Source organism: Pimephales promelas, chromosome 12, assembly GCF_988280905.1.
Source record: "Pimephales promelas chromosome 12, fPimPro1.hap1.1, whole genome shotgun sequence".
NCBI classification, from domain to species: Eukaryota; Metazoa; Chordata; class Actinopteri; order Cypriniformes; family Leuciscidae; genus Pimephales; species Pimephales promelas.
This window is the reverse complement of record NC_142780.1, coordinates 36,107,814-36,127,783: the sequence shown is the minus strand read 5'-3', so window position 1 is coordinate 36,127,783 and position 19,970 is coordinate 36,107,814. Positions and strand designations below refer to the sequence as shown.

The following is a 19,970-nucleotide window of genomic DNA, read 5'->3' as shown; positions in this document are numbered from 1 at the left end:
AATTTGTGAGTAAAAGGTAGCTAAATTGAGTAAAAGGTGGCTAAATTTTACGAATTTGTGAGTAAAAGTTGTCTAAATCATACAAATTTGTGAGTAAAAGGTAGCTAAATTGAGTAAAAGTTGGCTAAATTTTACGAATTTGTGAGTAAAAGGTGGTTAAATCATACAAATTCGTGAGTAAAAGGTGGCTAAATTGAGTAAAAGGTGGCTACATTTTAACGAAATTTTTGAGTAAAAGTTGTCTAAATCGTACAAATGCGTATGATTTGTCTAAACCCACGTGATGGGTAGGTTTAGGGGCGGGGTAAAAGGTGGCCTTTTATACGCGAGAAAAAGGTGGCTAAATTGTACGAATTCGTGAGTAACAGGTGGCTAAATTGAGTAAAAGTTGGTTAAATCGTACAAATTCGTAAGTAAAAGGCAGCTAAATCGTACGAATTTGTGAGTAACAGGTGGCTAAATTGAGTAAAAGTTGGCTAAATTGTACGAATTTGTGAGTAAAAGGTGGCTAAATTGACTAAAAGGTGGCTAAATTGTACAAATTTTTAAACATGTAAACGTGAGGGAGTATGTATCTTTTAATGTGCGAAAATTTTCAGCGCTATCTCAACCAATTAGTACAAATTTGTGAGTAAAAGGTGGCTAAATTGAGTAAAAGGTGGCTAAATTTTTACGAATTTTTTTGTAAAAGGTGGCTAAATCGTACAAATGCGTACGATTTGTCTAAACCCACGTGATGGGTAGGTTTAGGGGCGGGGTAAAAGGTGGCCTTTTATACGCGAGAAAAAGGTGGCTAAATTGTACGAATTCGTGAGTAACAGGTGGCTAAATTGAGTAAAAGTTGGTTAAATCGTACAAATTCGTAAGTAAAAGGCAGCTAAATCGTACGAATTTGTGAGTAACAGGTGGCTAAATTGAGTAAAACTTGGCTAAATCGTACGAATTCGTGAGTAAAAGTTGGTTAAATCGTACAAATTCGTAAGTAAAAGGCAGCTAAATCGTACGAATTTGTGAGTAACAGGTTGCTAAATTGAGTAAAAGTTGGCTAAATCGTACAAATTCGTAAGTAAAAGGCAGCTAAATCGTACGAATTTGTGAGTAACAGGTGGCTAAATTGAGTAAAAGTTAGTTAAATCGTACAAATTCGTAAGTAAAAGGTGGATAAACCATATGAATTTGTGAGTAACAGGTGGCTAAATTGACTAAAAGGTGGCTAAATCGTACAAATTTGTAAACAAGCTATTTTGGATGTGATTAATGGTGGTCCAGCTTCGGTGAGCTCAGGGTCCCTGGAGGTGAACACCATACCTGTGTACTCCAGGTGAAAGCCGGCTCCGGAGACGCTCATGTCGGTCTGGAAGGTGAGGTACAGGTTGTTGGACGTGGTGTTCAGCAGGGGAGGGATCGTCGTCCCTGAAGGGATTGTCATTAGAAAAAATGTGGTTTGCATGACAGGCATAACAGCACATTATTCCCTACAGCTCCCGGTGGGATTGTGGCGTTTCTACGGATGTCATTCAAACATGTCAGCAGGTTTATGGAGTCGCTCGATCTACGGATGAAGTGCTGTCGCAGTTAAAGGGAGAAAAAAAATCATGAAAATCTGACTTTCCTCGTGTGTAATTCGTCCTGTGTTGTTATTGCCGGAGTCTCTGAAGCTTGTGTGAAGGCTCCGCCCTATTCTGGACAGAGGCGGAGCTAAAGCTCATTTGCATTTAAAGGGACACACACAAATTTGATGGGCTATAATAAATGATCTGTGGGGATTTTGAGCTGGAGACACCACAGATTTATATAACATCGTGTGAAAACGGGCATACGGTCACCTTTAAAGTTGGGTCACATCCATCTAATAATCCTGAAAGTACATCTGGCCACACAACAAGACAGATCAGACCTACAGCGGTTCTGTGAACCGGCGCTGACCTCCATCAAGCAGAGCGATGCTCTCGAGCCGACCTGGACTCTCCGTGATGGGATATTTGTCGAGCGAACGCTGACGTTCGGTGCTAAAGAGGTTGTGACGAATAGATGCAGGCATTACACTCTCAGCCTTAACCTCATGGGGAATTCAGACAGATTTAGACGCTTATTACGCCATTTTACCTTCTTTATGCACGAGGCATCTCCATCCCAAACTTCCTTTAATCTTTCATTTGTCCTCCGAGCAGATTAAACGTCAAACTGTCAACAATACTTAACGTTTTGTCTGAGAGGGATGGCGCCCTGCTAAGGTCAGCGCATATTTATTTGGCTTTGTGCGGCTGATGCATTGATACAGAGATACGGTGGAAAATAATGAATATAGTCGTTCCCTTCTGAGGGCTCTGCCGATCCCGGTCGTCGGCGCTGCACTGATATCATTCTGTCTTCTAAGAGCCGGGAAGTCAATAAAAAGTCTATAGCGTAAGGAAAAAAGACTGATTAAATATGGCAGAGAGCCAAACTAAATCAAGTAAACAAGCCCTTTCTGAGCCAAAAGATGTAAAAAAAAAAAAAATAGTAAATGAATAAATAAATCAGATGCAAAACATGTAATCACGATAATGAAATAATAAAATAAAAATAATGCCAGACTAAACAAGGCAGAAAGAAAGGGCAACAACAAACAAAATCAAGTAAATAAGCCCTTTCTGAGCCAAAACATGTGGGGAAAAAACACAAACAAACTAATAAATGAATAAATAAATCAGATTGTAAACCAAGCAATCATGAAAAAGTTAAAAAAAATAAATAAAAATAAAAATAATGCCAGACTAAACAAGGCAGAAAGAAAGGGCAACAACATACAAAATCAAGTAAATAAGCCCTTTCTGAGCCAAAACATGTGGGGGAAAAAACACAAACAAACTAATAAATGAATAAATAAATCAGATTGTAAACCAAGCAAATCATGAAAAAGTAAAAAAAAAAAAATAAAAAAAAAAATAATGCCAGACTAAACATGGCAGAAAAATATGAAAAGATGTGAAAAAACCCAAACAAATAAATAAATCAGATTGCAAAAAATGCAATCATGAAAAATTTTAAAATAAAAAAAATTTATACAATAAAATAATTAGTTAATTTTATTGCAAAACTACCAATTATGAAAAAGTAAAAAAATTAAATTTAAATAAAGCCAGATTAAACATGGCAGAAAGGGCACGGCAAACAAAACCAAAGCCTTTTCTGAGCCAAAAAAATGAAAGATAAGATAAATATATAATTAACAATTATTGCACACACACACACACAAAAACAATAATGAATAAAATAAAAAGTTAATAAAAAATTAAAATAAAATAAAACAAAATAAAGGTCCTCTGACATGGAGTAGTCAGCGCTACACTGATATCATTCTGTCTTCTACTTTTCCCAAGAGCCTCATCATGGAAAACACTTCACTCCCGCTGCTTATAAAGCTGATGATCCATGATATCCCGTGACAGATCAAATATTGAACAAAACAAATCTCCAGATGAAAGCCATACAAAAAACGTATCTGCCAGATGCGAGATTGAGTTTCTTCAGGCCGACTAGAGAGTGTTAAAGAAACGGAGGACGACTGCGCAACAGATGTATTTGCAGAATAAATTAAAGTCAACATGACGTTTGTGTGTTATTTGGTTTCAGTCTTACCCGAATAACTCCCGAGTCTCGGAGCATTGCTGTCGACGCCGTCGTAAAAGTCCAGCGAGTCCCAGTTGTGTTCGGTGGAGAACGTCACGACTGTAATCTGCAGGAAGACAATACATATTACAATCAAATGTTTCATTTCAACAATTTCGGTGAATCTCACTTTCTACACAAATAGTAGCTATAAATTTAAGTGAGTTCTGGTCTGATAAGGCCATGTAAGACAGTGCAAAATGCAAATAATCATATATTCATGCAAGTAAAAGGCTAATAAATCTATAAAGGGAAGAGAGAAAACGTGGAAGTAGTTTCCACTGTTATGCCGATGATACTCAGGTATATATTTCACCACGACTACTTGAATTCTCTACATTTCCTAAGTGCCTTTTCTGCCATATTTAATCTGGCTTTATTTAAATTTATTTTTTTATACTTTTTCATAATTGGTAGTTTTGCAATAAAATTAACTAATTATTTTATTGTATATTTTTTTTATTGTAAATTTTTCATGGTTGCATTTTTTGCAATCTGATTTATTTATTCATTCATTTATTTGTTTGGGGTTTTTTTTCACATTTTTTCATATTTTTCTGCCATGTTTAGTCTGGCATTATTTTTATTTTTATTATTTTTTTTTTACTTTTTCATGATTGCTTGGTTTACAATCTGATTTATTTATTCATTTATTAGTTTGTTTGTGTTTTTTTCCCCACATGTTTTGGCTCAGAAAGGGCTTATTTACTTGATTTTGTTTGTTGTTGCCCTTTCTTTCTGCCTTGTTTAGTCTGGCATTATTTTTATTTTATTATTTTATTATCGCGATTACATGTTTTGCATCTGATTTATTTATTCATTTACTATTTTTTGTGTGTGTGTTTTTTTTTACATCTTTTGGCTCAGAAAGGGCTTGTTTACGTGATTTAGTTTGGCTCTCTGCCATATTGAAAGGGAAGAGATGTTTACGTCAAAGGCTGAACGGACAAATCTGTCGCTGACATGACTAATGCTAAAGCAACATGCTCAGCTGATGAATCACATTTCTCCTGTTGTTTTTCTATTTACACTTTTCATATTATGGTAATCGTTTTGTATATTGTTCATCCGAAGCAGAATAATGATAAACAGCACATGATGTCCAGTGTAAAACACAGAGAACCGCCGCTGTAGGAAGCGGTTGAGCATTATTGGATTTTTGCATCTTTTTGAATATTCACAAGTTCAATAATCAAGCTAAGCAAATAATAATGTGATTCCCTCGATAACATTTGCATCCACGGGCAAGCGTTGAGTAATCAAACACACTTCGACTAATCAGAATTTGAAATGCTTTTCTGAAGATGGTTTAGAAACGATGGTTTTGTCTCACTTGGATCCCGGTTCCCTCCGGCACGAAGATCTTCCAGACGCAGTTGAGGTGGTTGTCGTACGGATCGGGATAAGCGGGAGACAGGACGGTCCCGCGGCGAGCGGTCAGGACTCCTCCGCACGGCACTGGAAGACAGGATTCGGGAACAGAAGACAACAACAACATCCAGTAAACAAGAGCCTTCGGAGCTGGAATATATAACGAACATGAAATAAATAAAGTAATAAAATAAAATGCCAAAAAGTTCCTTAAAAGGCCACATCAAGTCAATCAAAATAAATAATAGATACATAATAATAACAATTGAAGAGTTCAGATGCAAAAGCCTCTAAATGCCACTTGAAATTTTCTTCTTTAATGATGATTTTTATCAAACTTGTATATTTAAGTTCAGTAATTTCACTTAAATAACAATTAATAGGTAATTATCATTGCCATTTAGGTGAAATTACTGAACTTAAATATACAAGCTTGATAAAAATTATCATTAAAGAAGAAATTTTCAAATGGCACTTAGAGGCTTTTGCATCTGAACTCTTCAATTATATTCATAATTATAATATATTTCACAATTATATTCATCATTATTTTGTCTTCTTTTTATTTACTATTCTCCTTCCTTTTTCTTGCTAAAACTGCTGCTGGAATTTTCAATTTCCTTTTGGGAGTCATCCCAAAGGATTAATAAAGAGAAGTCTAAGTCTAAGTCATAATATAAGAATAATTTAAATGAAAAATATATATAAAAAATAATAATACTATTAATAATAACAAATGCAAAAAAAACCCCCAAAAATGTATAAAGAAAAAAATATTAGTCTTAATAATAAAAAATATAGAATAAATAATATTACTTATCATAATATAATGCAAATAATACTATAACATAAATAATAAATTAAATAAATAATAGTAATAATAATTATACAATTATAAAATATAAAATAAAATACTTAGAGCACATTAAAAAGCCAGATAAAGTCAACATGAAACACTGTTCGTAACACATGTGAATGTTTTATGTTGAGCTTGAAAAGGAGAGTTGTTTCTGAACATTACCGACTACAGTACAGCCGCAAAATTTTCCCTTTTTCTCTGGGTCATGATGTTCTCCAACCAGGGTCGGCCCATCTTACCCCAACTCCAGTGGGACGTCATTACCAGGTGCAGATCTGAAGTGGCACGACACATTAATGCTAATGTCGCCGCATCTGCTTTAATCTAGCATGGACCGACCATGGACTAGCTATTTATATATATATATTTTAAAAATGTCTCCTTCTTCTTCGTGCACTACATCATGGGAATGACTTCTTCCACATCCAGTGTCCTCTATCATGAGGCTTCAGCACATCTTTCATAGGCTTCATCATGCTCTGCTTAAAACACATTATGCATTCATCTTTTTCAATTATTCAACCTCGTGCTTCTTCTATTTGAAGTTTCCTCTCATATTTCAGCCCACTGAAGGGGATCCTTTGAGCAGAAGAACTCTTATCTTCTGAAGAGTTGTCGAGCTTAAGTGCAACTATAATTATATTTTTAGTCACAGCTATGGCTAACAGACACCAGTTCAATCTATGTAAAAGTGGACACTTTGGAGCAGGTATTCAGGGGCGTGTCTATAGGGGGGCAATGGCCCCCCCTTGGAATCTGATTGGCCCACCCGGTGCCCCCCCAACATCATTGGGCTAGATTTACAGTCAACCTGACAATGCCCAAATGCCATTGGATCAGAGGGCTGTCAATCACTGCTTGATTTGCGATTGAATCACGGGTCTGCGTTATACAAACAGTAGGAGAGAGAGACGCCTCGACACGTCACTGTTTATGGTTTATAGACACTCAATTACAGTATATATTTTTAAATATCGCGTCTGATTACTTTGATGTGTGACTGACCAAGCCAGTAACATTAGATTACCTAACGACTGTATAGAGATGACTTGTCAGTGTTATTCCATGGCAGCGCACACAACTTTATCTGTTGTTTTAAACACTAAACTTAAAGACAGGAGTTAAGGTGGTTTAGATTGTGTCTATCAGACCGTTACCATTTCATCTGCTTAAACTGGGAAAAACTCAAAGATAAGGTCAGTAAAGGATGGGGTGCAGCAAGGCTCAGTGTTAGGACCTCTTCTGTTCTCAATCTTTATGCTGCCACTGGGTAATACTATAAGAAAACATGGAATTAGTTGCCACTGTTATGCCGATGATACTCAGTTATATATTTCACCACGACTAGTTGAATTCTCTACATTTTCTAAGTTGCCAGAGTGTGTTAAATATATAAAATATTGGATGACTCACCAGTAATTTTCTTCTATTAAATTCCGAAAAGTATTACTTACTGGACCAAAACCCTGTACACAAAACCTATTAGAATAGAAATTGAATTTAGAAGGATGTAATGTAACTTCATATTTCACAAAAGCCTCATAAACATTGCTTAAAAAATGAGATAAACTTCATTGAGACGTTGCAGCTATTTTCTTATAATAGTTTTATTGTGTCACGTTTGGTCAAATTTATGCTTAAAGTGACAACATATTGATGCTTTGATACTGTATGTTTCCTGCAAAACAAAACACTAATTCAGAAAATGATTCATTGCATTATAGATGCATTAATGTTTGTAAAGCCGAACCTTTCCATCCTCCGTCAGTGACGAAGATCCCAAGAACTGCAATGCATTCATAATTACAGTATTGTGCTTTCTAATAGACGAGAAACACGGCGTATAAAAATGACTTCAATTTTCCATTTTCATTAGTGCCTTTCAAAACATACAAAGCACACAAGCGTCAGCTAAGAAGAAAAGCCGAGGGGAAAAACACACACTAACTGGATTAAATTGAGAGGAGAGGAGTGAATCTTCTGACACGCTCAGTCACCTTGGCAGGGCTCAGTCGAGCCATTTTTATTTGCTAGTTGAGGCTTCGCCGGACATTGTGCTCAGCACCTTTTGTGTAGCCATCAATAAGCGCGAATCCTCTGTGGATGTTAACTAGCGCAAGGGTTTGTGTCTTCACAGGCAGTATCTGACGCTATCAGTCACACACACACACACACACACACGAGGACACCGAGAGACCCGAGTCAATCGCTTTGTTTTCAATCACCGGGTGTAAAAGAGAATCTGCTAGTGCTTCTCCTTCACTCATAGAAAATACATCAGAAAAAAATTATGTTATTTCTACATGAAAAAGCCAAGAATTCAAAAAAATAAAATAAAATAAAAATAAGTAGCCTAAATCGGTAACACTTTACAATTAGGTTCATTAGTTAACTACCTTATAACATGAATACTTCTACAGCATTAATTAATCTGAGTTAATATAAATTCCAACATTTACTAATACATTATTCAAATCAAAGTTTGTATTTGTCAACATGCACAACGATCAAACAATGAACAGCTGTATTTTTATTAAATAACATTAACAAAAATTAATACTCTATTGCAAATTCTTGGCACATGTTAGTTAATACAGTCTGTTGTTTTAACCCAATTTAGGTCAAATATGGACAAACTCAAACATTGGGTTAAAAATGTAATTTAAAAATGTAACCCAAGGGCTGTGTTTGTCCATATTTGACGCAAAATTGGGTTAAAACAACCCAGCATTTTTTAAAGTATACATTAACTCATGTTAACTACTTAACCACACTGTAAAAAATGATTTTTTGGTGAAGTAAATACTAGTAAAAAAAAAAAAACCTAATGTAATTTACTTGAAAAAGTTAGTTTAGGCAAGAATTTAAAAAACTAATTCCACATCAGTACTTAATTCAAGCGAGTAGAAATCAAAGTGTAAATATCAACTCAATAAAATTAAGTAAAAATTACTCAATATTAAATTACTCTGATACTGGGGTTCCCATCATGCACTGGACCTTGAATAATTAATGAGGCTCATTTTTCACTGGTTTCCAGCTGTATGATGACATGATGACATGATGTATATATAAATTAAAGCACAGACTATAAATGACTAATAAAATTCAAGATTTGTTTTAGTGAAATGTAATACAAAGGCAAAGGAAATCGATATTAATCAACCTTTTATTAGCAGAGTTAAAATTACTTATTTTTTGTAAAGTTTACTTAATTCCATATTCCAAGTAAATTTAACTTAAAGATTTTTAATTAAAGCTACTGATAAATATGTTTAGGTTTTTACTTGGCAAATCTTTGTAAATTTACAAGCATTTTCTGAGTGAGATCGTTTAGCAAGGTTTTTTTCAAGTAAATCCTACTCCAAATTTTTTACAGTGCGTATTGTCACAAGTGTCACCCCACAATGATATAAAATTAAGTAAAATCTACTCAACTTTTCTGATACTGGTGTTCCCATTATGCATGAATAATTAATAAGGTTGAGTTTTCACCGCTGTATTTACATCGTTTTATCATTGTTTTTGTTTTTATGTTTGGTAAATCTGGATTTATTTTCTACTCAAAATGACATATTCATACACAAAAACACAATCTAGTTGTATATTGTGTAACAACACTCTAAAAACGCTGGGTTGTTTTATACCAACTTTGGGTCAAACGTTAAACCCAAACGTTGGGTTAAAAATGTAATTAAAAAATGTAACCCAGTGGCTGGCTTCGTCCATATTTGACCCAAAGTTGGATTGAAACAACCCAGCAATTTTTAGAGTGAAGTTATATTGTTTGAATAAAAAGTTAATTTAACTTTGAGTGTACTTAATTACTTCAAATGTGTAAATTAGATGTCAGATGAATGTTAAGTTCATTCGATTTTCCTTGATAATAATAACAGGTAAGTTGTACAGAGCAGGAGCAGTAACATTTACACTAAAAAAATGTTGGGTTGTTTTAACCCTTTTTTGGGTCAAATATGGACAAACACACCTATTGGGTTAAATTGCATCATTAATGTTTGGGTTGATCCACATTTGACCCAACATTGGGTTAAACAGCCCAGCACTTTTTAGAGTGTCCTTAACATGTATAGGCTCCTTTATTCAGTGTTCTTCACTCTCGCTTCTGATGCCTGCAGAACATTTCACAAGTTAATTCGAGGCAATTATTCAGTTGACTTCCACTCGGATCATCTATATTCCACAGGTGACTGTAGCCGCGCGCTCTCTCGCCCCCGCTATAATCAAGAGCTAACGCTAATGTCTTCATTAGCAGCCGGTGCTAGAGACGCTGAGCGAGTCGCTCGGGGCAAAGAGCAGTTTCATGTGAACGTGAGTCGCTACCGTAAATAGAGTAACACACATGTTGTCATGGCTGCTAGTGCTATTATAAGGGTGTCGTTTGGTCTGCTATTAATCCGCCTCATTAACGACGAGGCTGGACGTTTACGCTGTGTCTGGGCTTCACTGGATCTTCATTGTCCGTTCGGACTGATGCAGTTTATTCACTACTAGCAGCACTATTAGGTTCATATTAAAGTAAAATAGCAAAGAAATGCTATCATATTAATTTACAGTATAGTATAATATAGTATAGTATAGTATACAATTGATTACATTTCATTTATTTTTAATGAGTAAATACAAAAAATAAATTGAATATCAAACTAATCCTTTCACCCTAATTTATAAAAATTATTGATTTGGAGATTTAATTAGCATTTATAATATAATATAATATAATATAATATAATATAATATAATATAATATAATATAATATAATATAATATATTTTAGGTGAGTAAATATAAATAAATAAAAATTAGGCTAATTTAAAATAATGCTCTAATTGCAGATTTAATTTGTTTTATTGGTGTCACAGACTAGAAGGACACAGATGGATGAGGGTAACCAGGTTTATAGACACAGAGGATAGGGTAGACAGTAGGTGAGTAGATAATGAATGAAGTTCAGTAATCGATCGGGAAACAGTCTGATGAAGGGTATCTTATCTTGAGTAGGGTTGGGAGATGGAGAGCTGAGGCAGCGGACGGATGAGCAGCGGGTGACCGGGGACCAGGAGCGGAGAAGGAGCAGACAGGACGACAGAAAGCAGGTAAGTAGATCTCAAAACCAGGGTTTAGAGTAGCGGGAGTCTGTAGCCGGTGTGTCGACGAGACCAGACGGTGAGTGACTGTGAGGAGTGAGTTTATGAAGGGAGGATGATTGGGACGGTGATTGATGCGGGCAGGTGACGGTGATTAGAAGGCTGGGGAGCTGGAACGAGTGGGCGGAGTGAAGGTGTCTGGTGCTGACGCAGATGGATCCGTGACAGTACCCCCCCCCTCCACGGCCAGCTCCAGCTGGCAGACGGGACCGACGACGGGGCCGACCACGGCCCCGGGGCGCTGGACGATCTGGGTGGGTGGTGTGAAAGTCCTGGAGTAAGGAGGGGTCCAGTATGTCCTCCCGGTCGACCCAACATCTCTCCTCAGCACCGAATCCCTCCCAGTCCACGAGATACTCCAAGCGGCCGCCCCGTCGTCGGGAGTCGAGGATCTCATGGACTCGATAGATGTTATCGTCTTCAGGATCTGCAGGAGGAGGGGGCACCTCCGCAGCACCAGACTCTGGGGAAGAAGGAGAGAGAGGGTTAGTGTAGGGCTTCAGCAAGGAGACGTGGAAGGTGGGTGCGATGCGGTAGTGAGCGGGAAGGACCAGCCGGTAGGTGACGGGGTTGATCTGCCTCTGTATCGCGAAAGGTCCGATGTATCTGGGACTCAGCTTTCGACAGGGCTGTCGGAGACGGATGTCCCGGGTGGATAGCCAGACCAGTTGTCCGGGAAGGTAGTGAGGGGTGTCGGACCGGCGTAGGTTGGCCTGGTTCTGGTGTCTCCGAACAGCCCGCTGGAGGTGAGTATGAGCTGAGTCCCAGACTCTCTCGCTCGTCTGGAACCAATGGTGGACTGCTGGGACGTCTGATGGTTCTCCTGACCAGGGGAAGAGTGGAGGTTGGTAGCCGAGTATGCACTGGAATGGGGTGAGTCCGGTGGTGGTTTGACGGAGAGAGTTCTGTGCATACTCGGCCCAGGGCAGGTAACGACTCCAACAGTCCTGATGATCGTGGCAGTATGACCGCAGGTATCTCCCTATCTCCTGGATCTTCCGCTCAGTCTGGCCGTTTGACTGGGGATGATAACCCGAAGTGAGGCTGACGGTCACTCCCAGAAGGTTGAAGAAAGCCCTCCAGACACGGGAGATGAATTGGGGTCCTCGATCGGAGACAACGTCCTCTGGGAGACCGAAGTTCCGGAAAATGTGCTGGAACAGTGCCTCCGCTGTTTCAAAGGCTGTAGGAAGGCCTGGAAGGGGGATCAGCTTGCACGCTTTAGAGAAGCGGTCTACTACTACTAGGATGCAGGTGTGATTGTCAGACACGGGCAGGTCAGTGACGAAGTCCACTCCGAGGTGGGACCAGGGTCGAGTGGGTATGGGAAGAGGGACTAGTTTGCCTTCTGGGAGATGACGGGGAACTTTGGCCATGGCACAGACTGAGCATCCTTTGACGAACCGGGAGACATCCTGGGCCATACCCGGCCACCAGTAGCGCTGTTGGACGAGCGAGAGAGTGGACTGGCTGCCTGGGTGTCCAGAGCCCGGCGAGGAGTGAACTGAGTCCATGAGGGACAGGCGTAAACGAGTTGGGACATAGACCCGTCCCTCTGGACCTCCCGGCGGAGCAGGTTCAAGCTGGGTGGCCTCGGCGATGTGCTCATCCATGCTCCACTGAATGGGGCTGACCACCACGGCTGGAGGGAGAATGGTTTCGGCCTCCACAGGAGGGACCTCGGGTTGGAACTGACGTGAGAGGGAGTCGGCTTTCACATTCTTATCTCCGGGGCGATAGGTGACTGAGAAATTGAAGCGTGTGAAGAACAGGGCCCAACGGGCTTGACGGGGATTGAGTCTCTTGGCCTCTCGGAGGTATTCAAGGTTACGATGGTCCGTGATCACAGTAAAAGGGTGTTGGGCTCCCTCCAGCCAGTGCCGCCATTCCTCCAGCGCGAGTTTGATGGCCAGTAACTCCCGGTTGCCAATGTCATAATTTTGCTCCGCCGGGGACAGTTTCTTAGAGTAGAAGGCGCATGGGTGGAGTTGAGGTGGGTTCCCCTGCCGCTGAGAGAGGACCGCTCCTACCCCCGAGATGGATGCATCCACTTCGACGAGGAACGGTAAGGCTGGGTCCGGAAGAGCCAGGGTAGGAGCGGAGCTGAAGGCGGTCTTCAGGTCTTGAAATGCGCGGGTGGCTTGGTCGTTCCAGGATAGAGACTTGGCCCCACTCTTGAGAAGGTCGGTGAGGGAAGAGCTGAGGGGACTGAAGTTCTGGATGAACCGGCGGTAGAAATTGGCAAACCCCAGGAAGCGCTGAAGCTCCTTACGGGTGGTGGGTTGGGGCCAGTGGAGTACCGCTTCCACCTTCCTCTGGTCCATGGTGATACCGTGGGGAGTGATGATGTAGCCGAGGAATTGGATGGTGCTTTGGTGGAATTCACATTTCTCCAGTTTGAGATAGAGTTGATAGTCTCGGAGCCGGGTGAGTACTGTTTGAACGTGATGGATATGAGAGGTCAGGTCGGGGGAGTAGATGAGGATATCGTCGATGTAAATGATGACACACTGGTTGAGGAGATCGCGGAATATCTCATTCATGAAACCTTGGAAGATGGCGGGTGAGTTGGACAATCCGAAGGGCATCACGAGATATTCGTAGTGCCCCGCGGGGGTGATGAAGGCGGTCTTCCACTCATCACCTTCCCGGATGCGGATGAGGTTGTAGGCACTACGAAGATCTAGCTTGGTGTAAATGGATGCCCCTCGGAGTTGTTCCAGGGCGGCTGGGACCAGAGGAAGAGGATAGCGGAATTTGACAGTAGCTTGATTGAGGGTACGGTAGTCGATGCAGGGGCGCAAGCCTCCATCCTTTTTCCCCACGAAGAAGAAGCTCGAAGCGGCAGGGGACACAGATGGTCGGATGAATCCGTGGTCGAGAGCCTCCTGGATGTACTCCCCCATGGCCTTCTGTTCCGGGATGGACAGAGGGTAGATCTTACCCCGCGGTAGGACCGCCCCAGGCAGCAGATCGATCGCGCAGTCCCATGGCCGATGTGGAGGTAGGGTGGTCGCTTGGTGTTCATCGAAGACATCCTGGAACGCCCGGTAGGGAGGAGGAATCTCGGGAGGATGTCCAGCAGGTGGCCTATCCACGGAGGTGGTGGAGAGAGGAACGATCGGAGTGGTGGTATGAGCGGAGGTCCTCGTCACAGATGGCAGGCAGTGATGGAAGCAGTCCTCCCCCCACCGTAGGATCTCGCCGGTGGACCACTGGACATGCGGGGAGTGGGTCTCCAACCAGGGGCGCCCCAGGATGATCTCGGCTGTGGAGCCCTCCAGCACCAGGAAAGAGATCTCCTCCTTATGAAGCCAGCCGATCTCCAGCCCCAGGTCGGGACTGCGATGTCCGACCCGACCGCGCCCCAGAGGTTGACCGAGGATGGTTTGTACTTGCAGTTTGTGGGGAATGGATCGTTGCCTGGTTTGTAGCCGGTTTAAGGTGGACAGAGAGATGAAATTGGCCGCTGATCCGGAGTCGATCAGCGCCTGAACTGAAAGGGAACGGTTCAGATAAGTGAGAGTGGCAGCAGTACATTTCAAGGGGGAAATGGGTAGTGGTAGGTGGACTGTACTCACAGCGGGTCGGGGCGGACGAATGGGGCAGGTGGCGAGCAGGTGACCGGAGGCTCCACAGTATAGGCATAGACCGTTGGTGATGCGCCGATTTCTCTCGGACACTGGCAGTCGCGAGGTACCAATGTCCATCGGCTCTGGTGCTGGAGGACTGTGATGACGGGACGCTGGACGAGGAGGTGGGAGTGCAGGGCTGTCGAGCTGGCAGGCTGTGCGGCGCTGATCAATGCGAATGGATCGCTGGATGATGCTTTCTATTCCCACGGTGTCATCATAGATCGCGAGCTGAAGACGGATGTCTGAATTCAAGCCATGACGGTATGCGGTGATGAGCGCGCTCTCGTTCCACCCGAGAGTGGCGGCGAGGGTGCGGAACTGCAGAGCGTAGGAGGCAACGGACGATCTCCCTTGCCGCAACCGGTACAGCTGGTCTTGCACCGAGATGGAATGTGCAGACTGCGAGAATACCTCGATGAAATGACCGGAGAAAGCAGCAAACGTCCGAGTAACTGGACCTCGATCTTTCCACAGGGCATGAGCCCAATTGAGCGCTCGACCTCGCAGGAGTGAGATGAAGAAGGCGACCTTAGATCGTTCGGTGGGGAAGGCGGATGGATTCATCTCCATGTAGAGCTCGCACTGCAGGAGGAAGCCGCTGCACTCCTCCTCCTCGCCAGAGAAGGGCGCTGGTTGGGCCATGGGACTGGCAGAGGCAGATGGGGAAGAAGTGGTGACGGTGGCCGTGGAGAGTGCTGACGCGCTGGTCCGGGGAATGGTAGGAGAGGGTGGGGTCGGTGTAGCGCTGGTGCTCGGGGTAGGCTGCAGCATGTTGTTGGTCTGGTCTTCTGTCACAGACTAGAAGGACACAGATGGATGAGGGTAACCAGGTTTATAGACACAGAGGATAGGGTAGACAGTAGGTGAGTAGATAATGAATGAAGTTCAGTAATCGATCGGGAAACAGTCTGATGAAGGGTATCTTATCTTGAGTAGGGTTGGGAGATGGAGAGCTGAGGCAGCGGACGGATGAGCAGCGGGTGACCGGGGACCAGGAGCGGAGAAGGAGCAGACAGGACGACAGAAAGCAGGTAAGTAGATCTCAAAACCAGGGTTTAGAGTAGCGGGAGTCTGTAGCCGGTGTGTCGACGAGACCAGACGGTGAGTGACTGTGAGGAGTGAGTTTATGAAGGGAGGATGATTGGGACGGTGATTGATGCGGGCAGGTGACGGTGATTAGAAGGCTGGGGAGCTGGAACGAGTGGGCGGAGTGAAGGTGTCTGGTGCTGACGCAGATGGATCCGTGACAATTGGTAATATAATATAATATATTAATAAATGTAATAAATTTAGATTTATTTTTATTTTAGATATATAAGCAAATATTAACTAAAAAAGTGTCGCTGTCACTCTAATTTAATTTAATGCTTAAATTCTCAGACTAAATTAGCATTAATTCTATTTATTATAGATGAGTAAATTAAAAATATCAAATAAAAAATGGCAAATTATTGCTGACAACCTAATTTATATTAATGCTCTTATTGCAGAATTTATATTAGTAATACATCATATTTGATTATGAATCATTATTTTTTATTATAGATGAGTAAATACTAAATATTATATTAAAATGGCAAATAAATTTAGATCAATGCTCTAATAACATAATTAATATTAATCTGATTGTTATATAATGATATTTTCCCCTTTTTGCCGTGAACATCAGCTCAAATGATGTGTCTCTCTCTCTCTCTCTCGGTGTGTGTGTGTGTGTGTGTAACTGACAGCTGTCAGCAGATGTGTGTAAAAATAGATCTGCACATTATTATCCCTAACATGAGGTGAGACATGAAATCCCTCGGGATGGAGGCGGACTGGGATCCGACACGTCTGGAATTGAACTCGCGCGGCCACGACTGCAGCGGCGGACACAATGTGCACTCACGATATTTTAGGAATTATTTTAGATAAGACAGAGTGATAAAGGTGAATAAACACATGATCCTGCAACACCTGTGCAGGAAACTAGCTCTTCACACACACACAAACATACTCTGAATATAAAACTCCTGTTAATAATCAATAATAAGATAATATTCATATTAATTACTACTATAATTTTAAGCATATGTTGTCAAATGTATGCTTAAAGCGACAACATTTTCTCTAAAATAAATATATCTTGATGCTTTAATACCATATACTTCTGGCAAACATGTCCAAAAACTAATGAAGAAAACGATTCATTGCACTGGATGCATTTATATGTTTGTAAAGCCGAACCTCTCCATAATCCGTCAGTGACGAAGATCCCAAGAACTTGTAGCATATATATATATATACAAAAGCAATGTTTTTTATAATAATAATAATGTTTTTTATATTATTTATAATATTTATTAATCACATTTATAATATAATCTAATATTCTATAATATAATTCAAAATAATGTAAATTAAAAATTAAAATTAATAAATTAAAATTACACTAATCTAAATGAATGCTCTAATAATCGCATAATTCATTGTTATTATTAGTAATAGTATAATTGGTAATATATTGATAATATCTAAAATAAAAATAAATTTAAATGTAATAAATTGCATCTAATTTTCTTTATCTAATCAAAATAGCAAATGATTGCACCTGTGCAGAAACGAGCTCTTCCACACACACACACACACACACACACACACACACACACACACTGTGACACTGAATATAAAACTCCTGCTGATTCATTGAGGCTCTTCCCTATAGCAGAAGTAATCGATGCTAACCGCTGTTACTGTCAGAGGCGCAGCGCTAGATTTACAGCGTACAGCATCCGCGCACAAGACCTGCTCCCATTCCCACAAGGAGTGTACGAATGCAAAACTCGACACAGTTAATCAGTGGTGCTTGTTATTACCAACACTCACGAAGGTGAATAGTACTTTCCAAAAAATTCAATCGTTTTGTGACTCTCCTGTTCCAACTCGTTGATCAAAATGAACGAATCTTTTTCCGAGTCAATTTGTTTGTTGAATGAACCAAATGACTTGTGACTCTACTGTTCGAACTCGTTCATCAAAATGAACGAATCTTTTTCCGAGACAATTTGTTCGTTGAATGAACCAAATGACTCGGAAAAAGATTTATTAATTTTGATGAACAAGTTCGAACAGGAGAGTCACGAACGCGCATCACAGAACAGAGCAAGGCGAGCATTTGAGCTTATAAAACTTAAACTTTGTTATTTATTTATTAAATGAGTGATCGCTTCGCTTGATAAGACCCTTATTCATCGTCTGGAGTCGTTTAAAGCGCTTTGAACAGTTTGCACTGAAACTCTCATTTGGACCTTGGACCGTTTGGACCCCATTGAAGTCCATTATATGGAGAAAATCCTGGAATGTTTTCATCAAAAACCTTAATTTCTCAAAAAAAGACATGGACATCTTGGATGACACGGGGGCGAGTAAATTATCAGCAAAAGTTTTTTTTAAAAAGTGAACTACTCCTTTAAAGGTGTTTTATAAATAAATAAAAGACAAGGAATTACAGTAAATGCGAAATAAATTAAAATGGCAAATCAATGCTGTCACCGTATTTTAGAAGAATGCTTTATTTGCCGACTTAATTGGCATTAATTACAACATAATATTTTATTTATTGTAGATGAGTAAATACTAAATAAATTACAATGCTCTAAATGCATACTTAATTGTTATTATTAATATTGTAGTATAATTGCAGAATGAATTAGCAGTATTGGTAATATTACATATTGACTAAATAGATTAAATTTCAATTCATTTTTTTATTTTAGATGAGTAAATAGAAAGTAAATTAAAAGTGAAAATTATCATCACGCTAATTTAGATTAATGCTTTAATTTCCGACATAATTAGCATTCATTATAATAATATGACATAATATAATACAATAAAATCATATTTATTTTATTTCAGTAAATACATATTATTATTACTAACAATCGCGAAGGTGATTTTGAAAAAAAAATCAGTCGGATTTTTCGGATCAAAGAACACAGTCTTTTAAAAGTGTTAAATTACATTTTATTGGAAACTGACTAGCTTTGGTTCTTAACGGTGCTTTACAAATAAATAAATAAAAGACAAGATATCACGCAACAGACGTTGGTGCCGAGTTTTGTCACGGCAAGCACCAATCACAATTTCTTCAGAAAATGTACATCAAATTGCTTATGAATATGAGGCAGAGCGATGCAGGTGAGCTACACCTAAAACCCCCTGATAACGAAGGTCCTGACGCTAATTTAACATGTGAAGAAGCTTTAACACAGAAATCTGAAAAGGTACAGCATGGAAAAAAACAACCCAATTATTCCCACGGATCAGAGCGAAGGTGAAAAATGATGATGAAAAGACACCAGGGGAAAAATAATGTGTAATCCTAAATCACATCTACTTGTTCTACAGCGCGAGCTCAGAAAGTGAGGGCGCATGGCTTGCTTGGTGAGAGCGTAAGCTTTGCTTCTAGCACCTGTTGATTCTCTCATAGGAGTGTTTCAATTAGATTGCACGAGGACACAGTGAGAAGAAAAGTATTCTGTCAACTTGCATCAAGAGATTTACCCGAGATTCGCATTTACTTGAAATTGCGTTTCATGGGGCCTTTCCTCCACAGTGTGTGAACGCTGCATTATCCATTAGCTCCCGGCACATTTATTTTTAATAAAACCCCCTCGAATCTCCCGGCTCTGTTTCACAACGACTCCTCGGGACGAGTGATCTGGAACACTTTTATGAAGACAGAAACTCGTAACATGAACAGTGCTGATCATGTCAAGCACAACTCACTATTGATCTCAACAGAGATTGGCATTAGCATGTTGCTATACGCAAACTGCACGATAATCTAGTTCATTCATAATTCAAGCATTCAAAATTTACAGCGCACATACAAAAAATGGGTGAACTTCTTAATAAGTTTTTAATCTGTTTCTTTTATTTTTATATATTTAATAGTTATATATTTCAGTTTATATATTTTTAATCTGCAGTTTTGGGAAGTGTTGAGCAGTGTTGGGCAGTATTGGGCAGTGTTGAGCAGTATTGGGCAGTATTGGGCAGTGTTGGGCAGTTTTGGGCAGTGTTGGGCAGTGTTGGGCAGTATTGGGCAGTATTGGGCAGTATTGGGCAGTATTAAGCAGTATTGGGCAGTATTGGGCAGTGTTGGGCAGTGTTGGGCAGTGTTGGGCAGTTTTGGGCAGTATTGGGCAGTATTGGGCAGTGTCGGGCAGTGTTGGGCAGTGTTGGGCAGTGTTGGGCAGTATTGGGCAGTATTAAGCAGTATTGGGGAGTATTGGGCAGTATTGG

The 19,970-nt window shown here is 40.4% G+C and overlaps 1 protein-coding gene across 7 annotated transcripts in view; it reads right to left on the bottom strand.

Annotated features, from left to right (window-relative positions):
• The window catches only part of csmd3a (CUB and Sushi multiple domains 3a), a 310,494-nt gene that overhangs the window by 99,689 nt on the left and 190,835 nt on the right, over positions 1–19,970 (bottom strand). For all 7 annotated transcript variants that reach the window (XR_016145833.1, XM_089118090.1, XM_089118092.1 and 4 more), the window contains 3 exons: positions 4,985–5,109; positions 3,622–3,718; positions 1,309–1,413 (listed from right to left, as the gene is read on the bottom strand). Coding sequence is in view for 6 of the 7 variants with exons in the window: in XM_089118090.1 (XP_088974216.1) it covers positions 1,309–1,413; positions 3,622–3,718; positions 4,985–5,109 (327 nt within the window). In the remaining variant the exon portion in view is untranslated. The remainder of the gene's footprint in view (positions 1–1,308; positions 1,414–3,621; positions 3,719–4,984; positions 5,110–19,970) is intronic.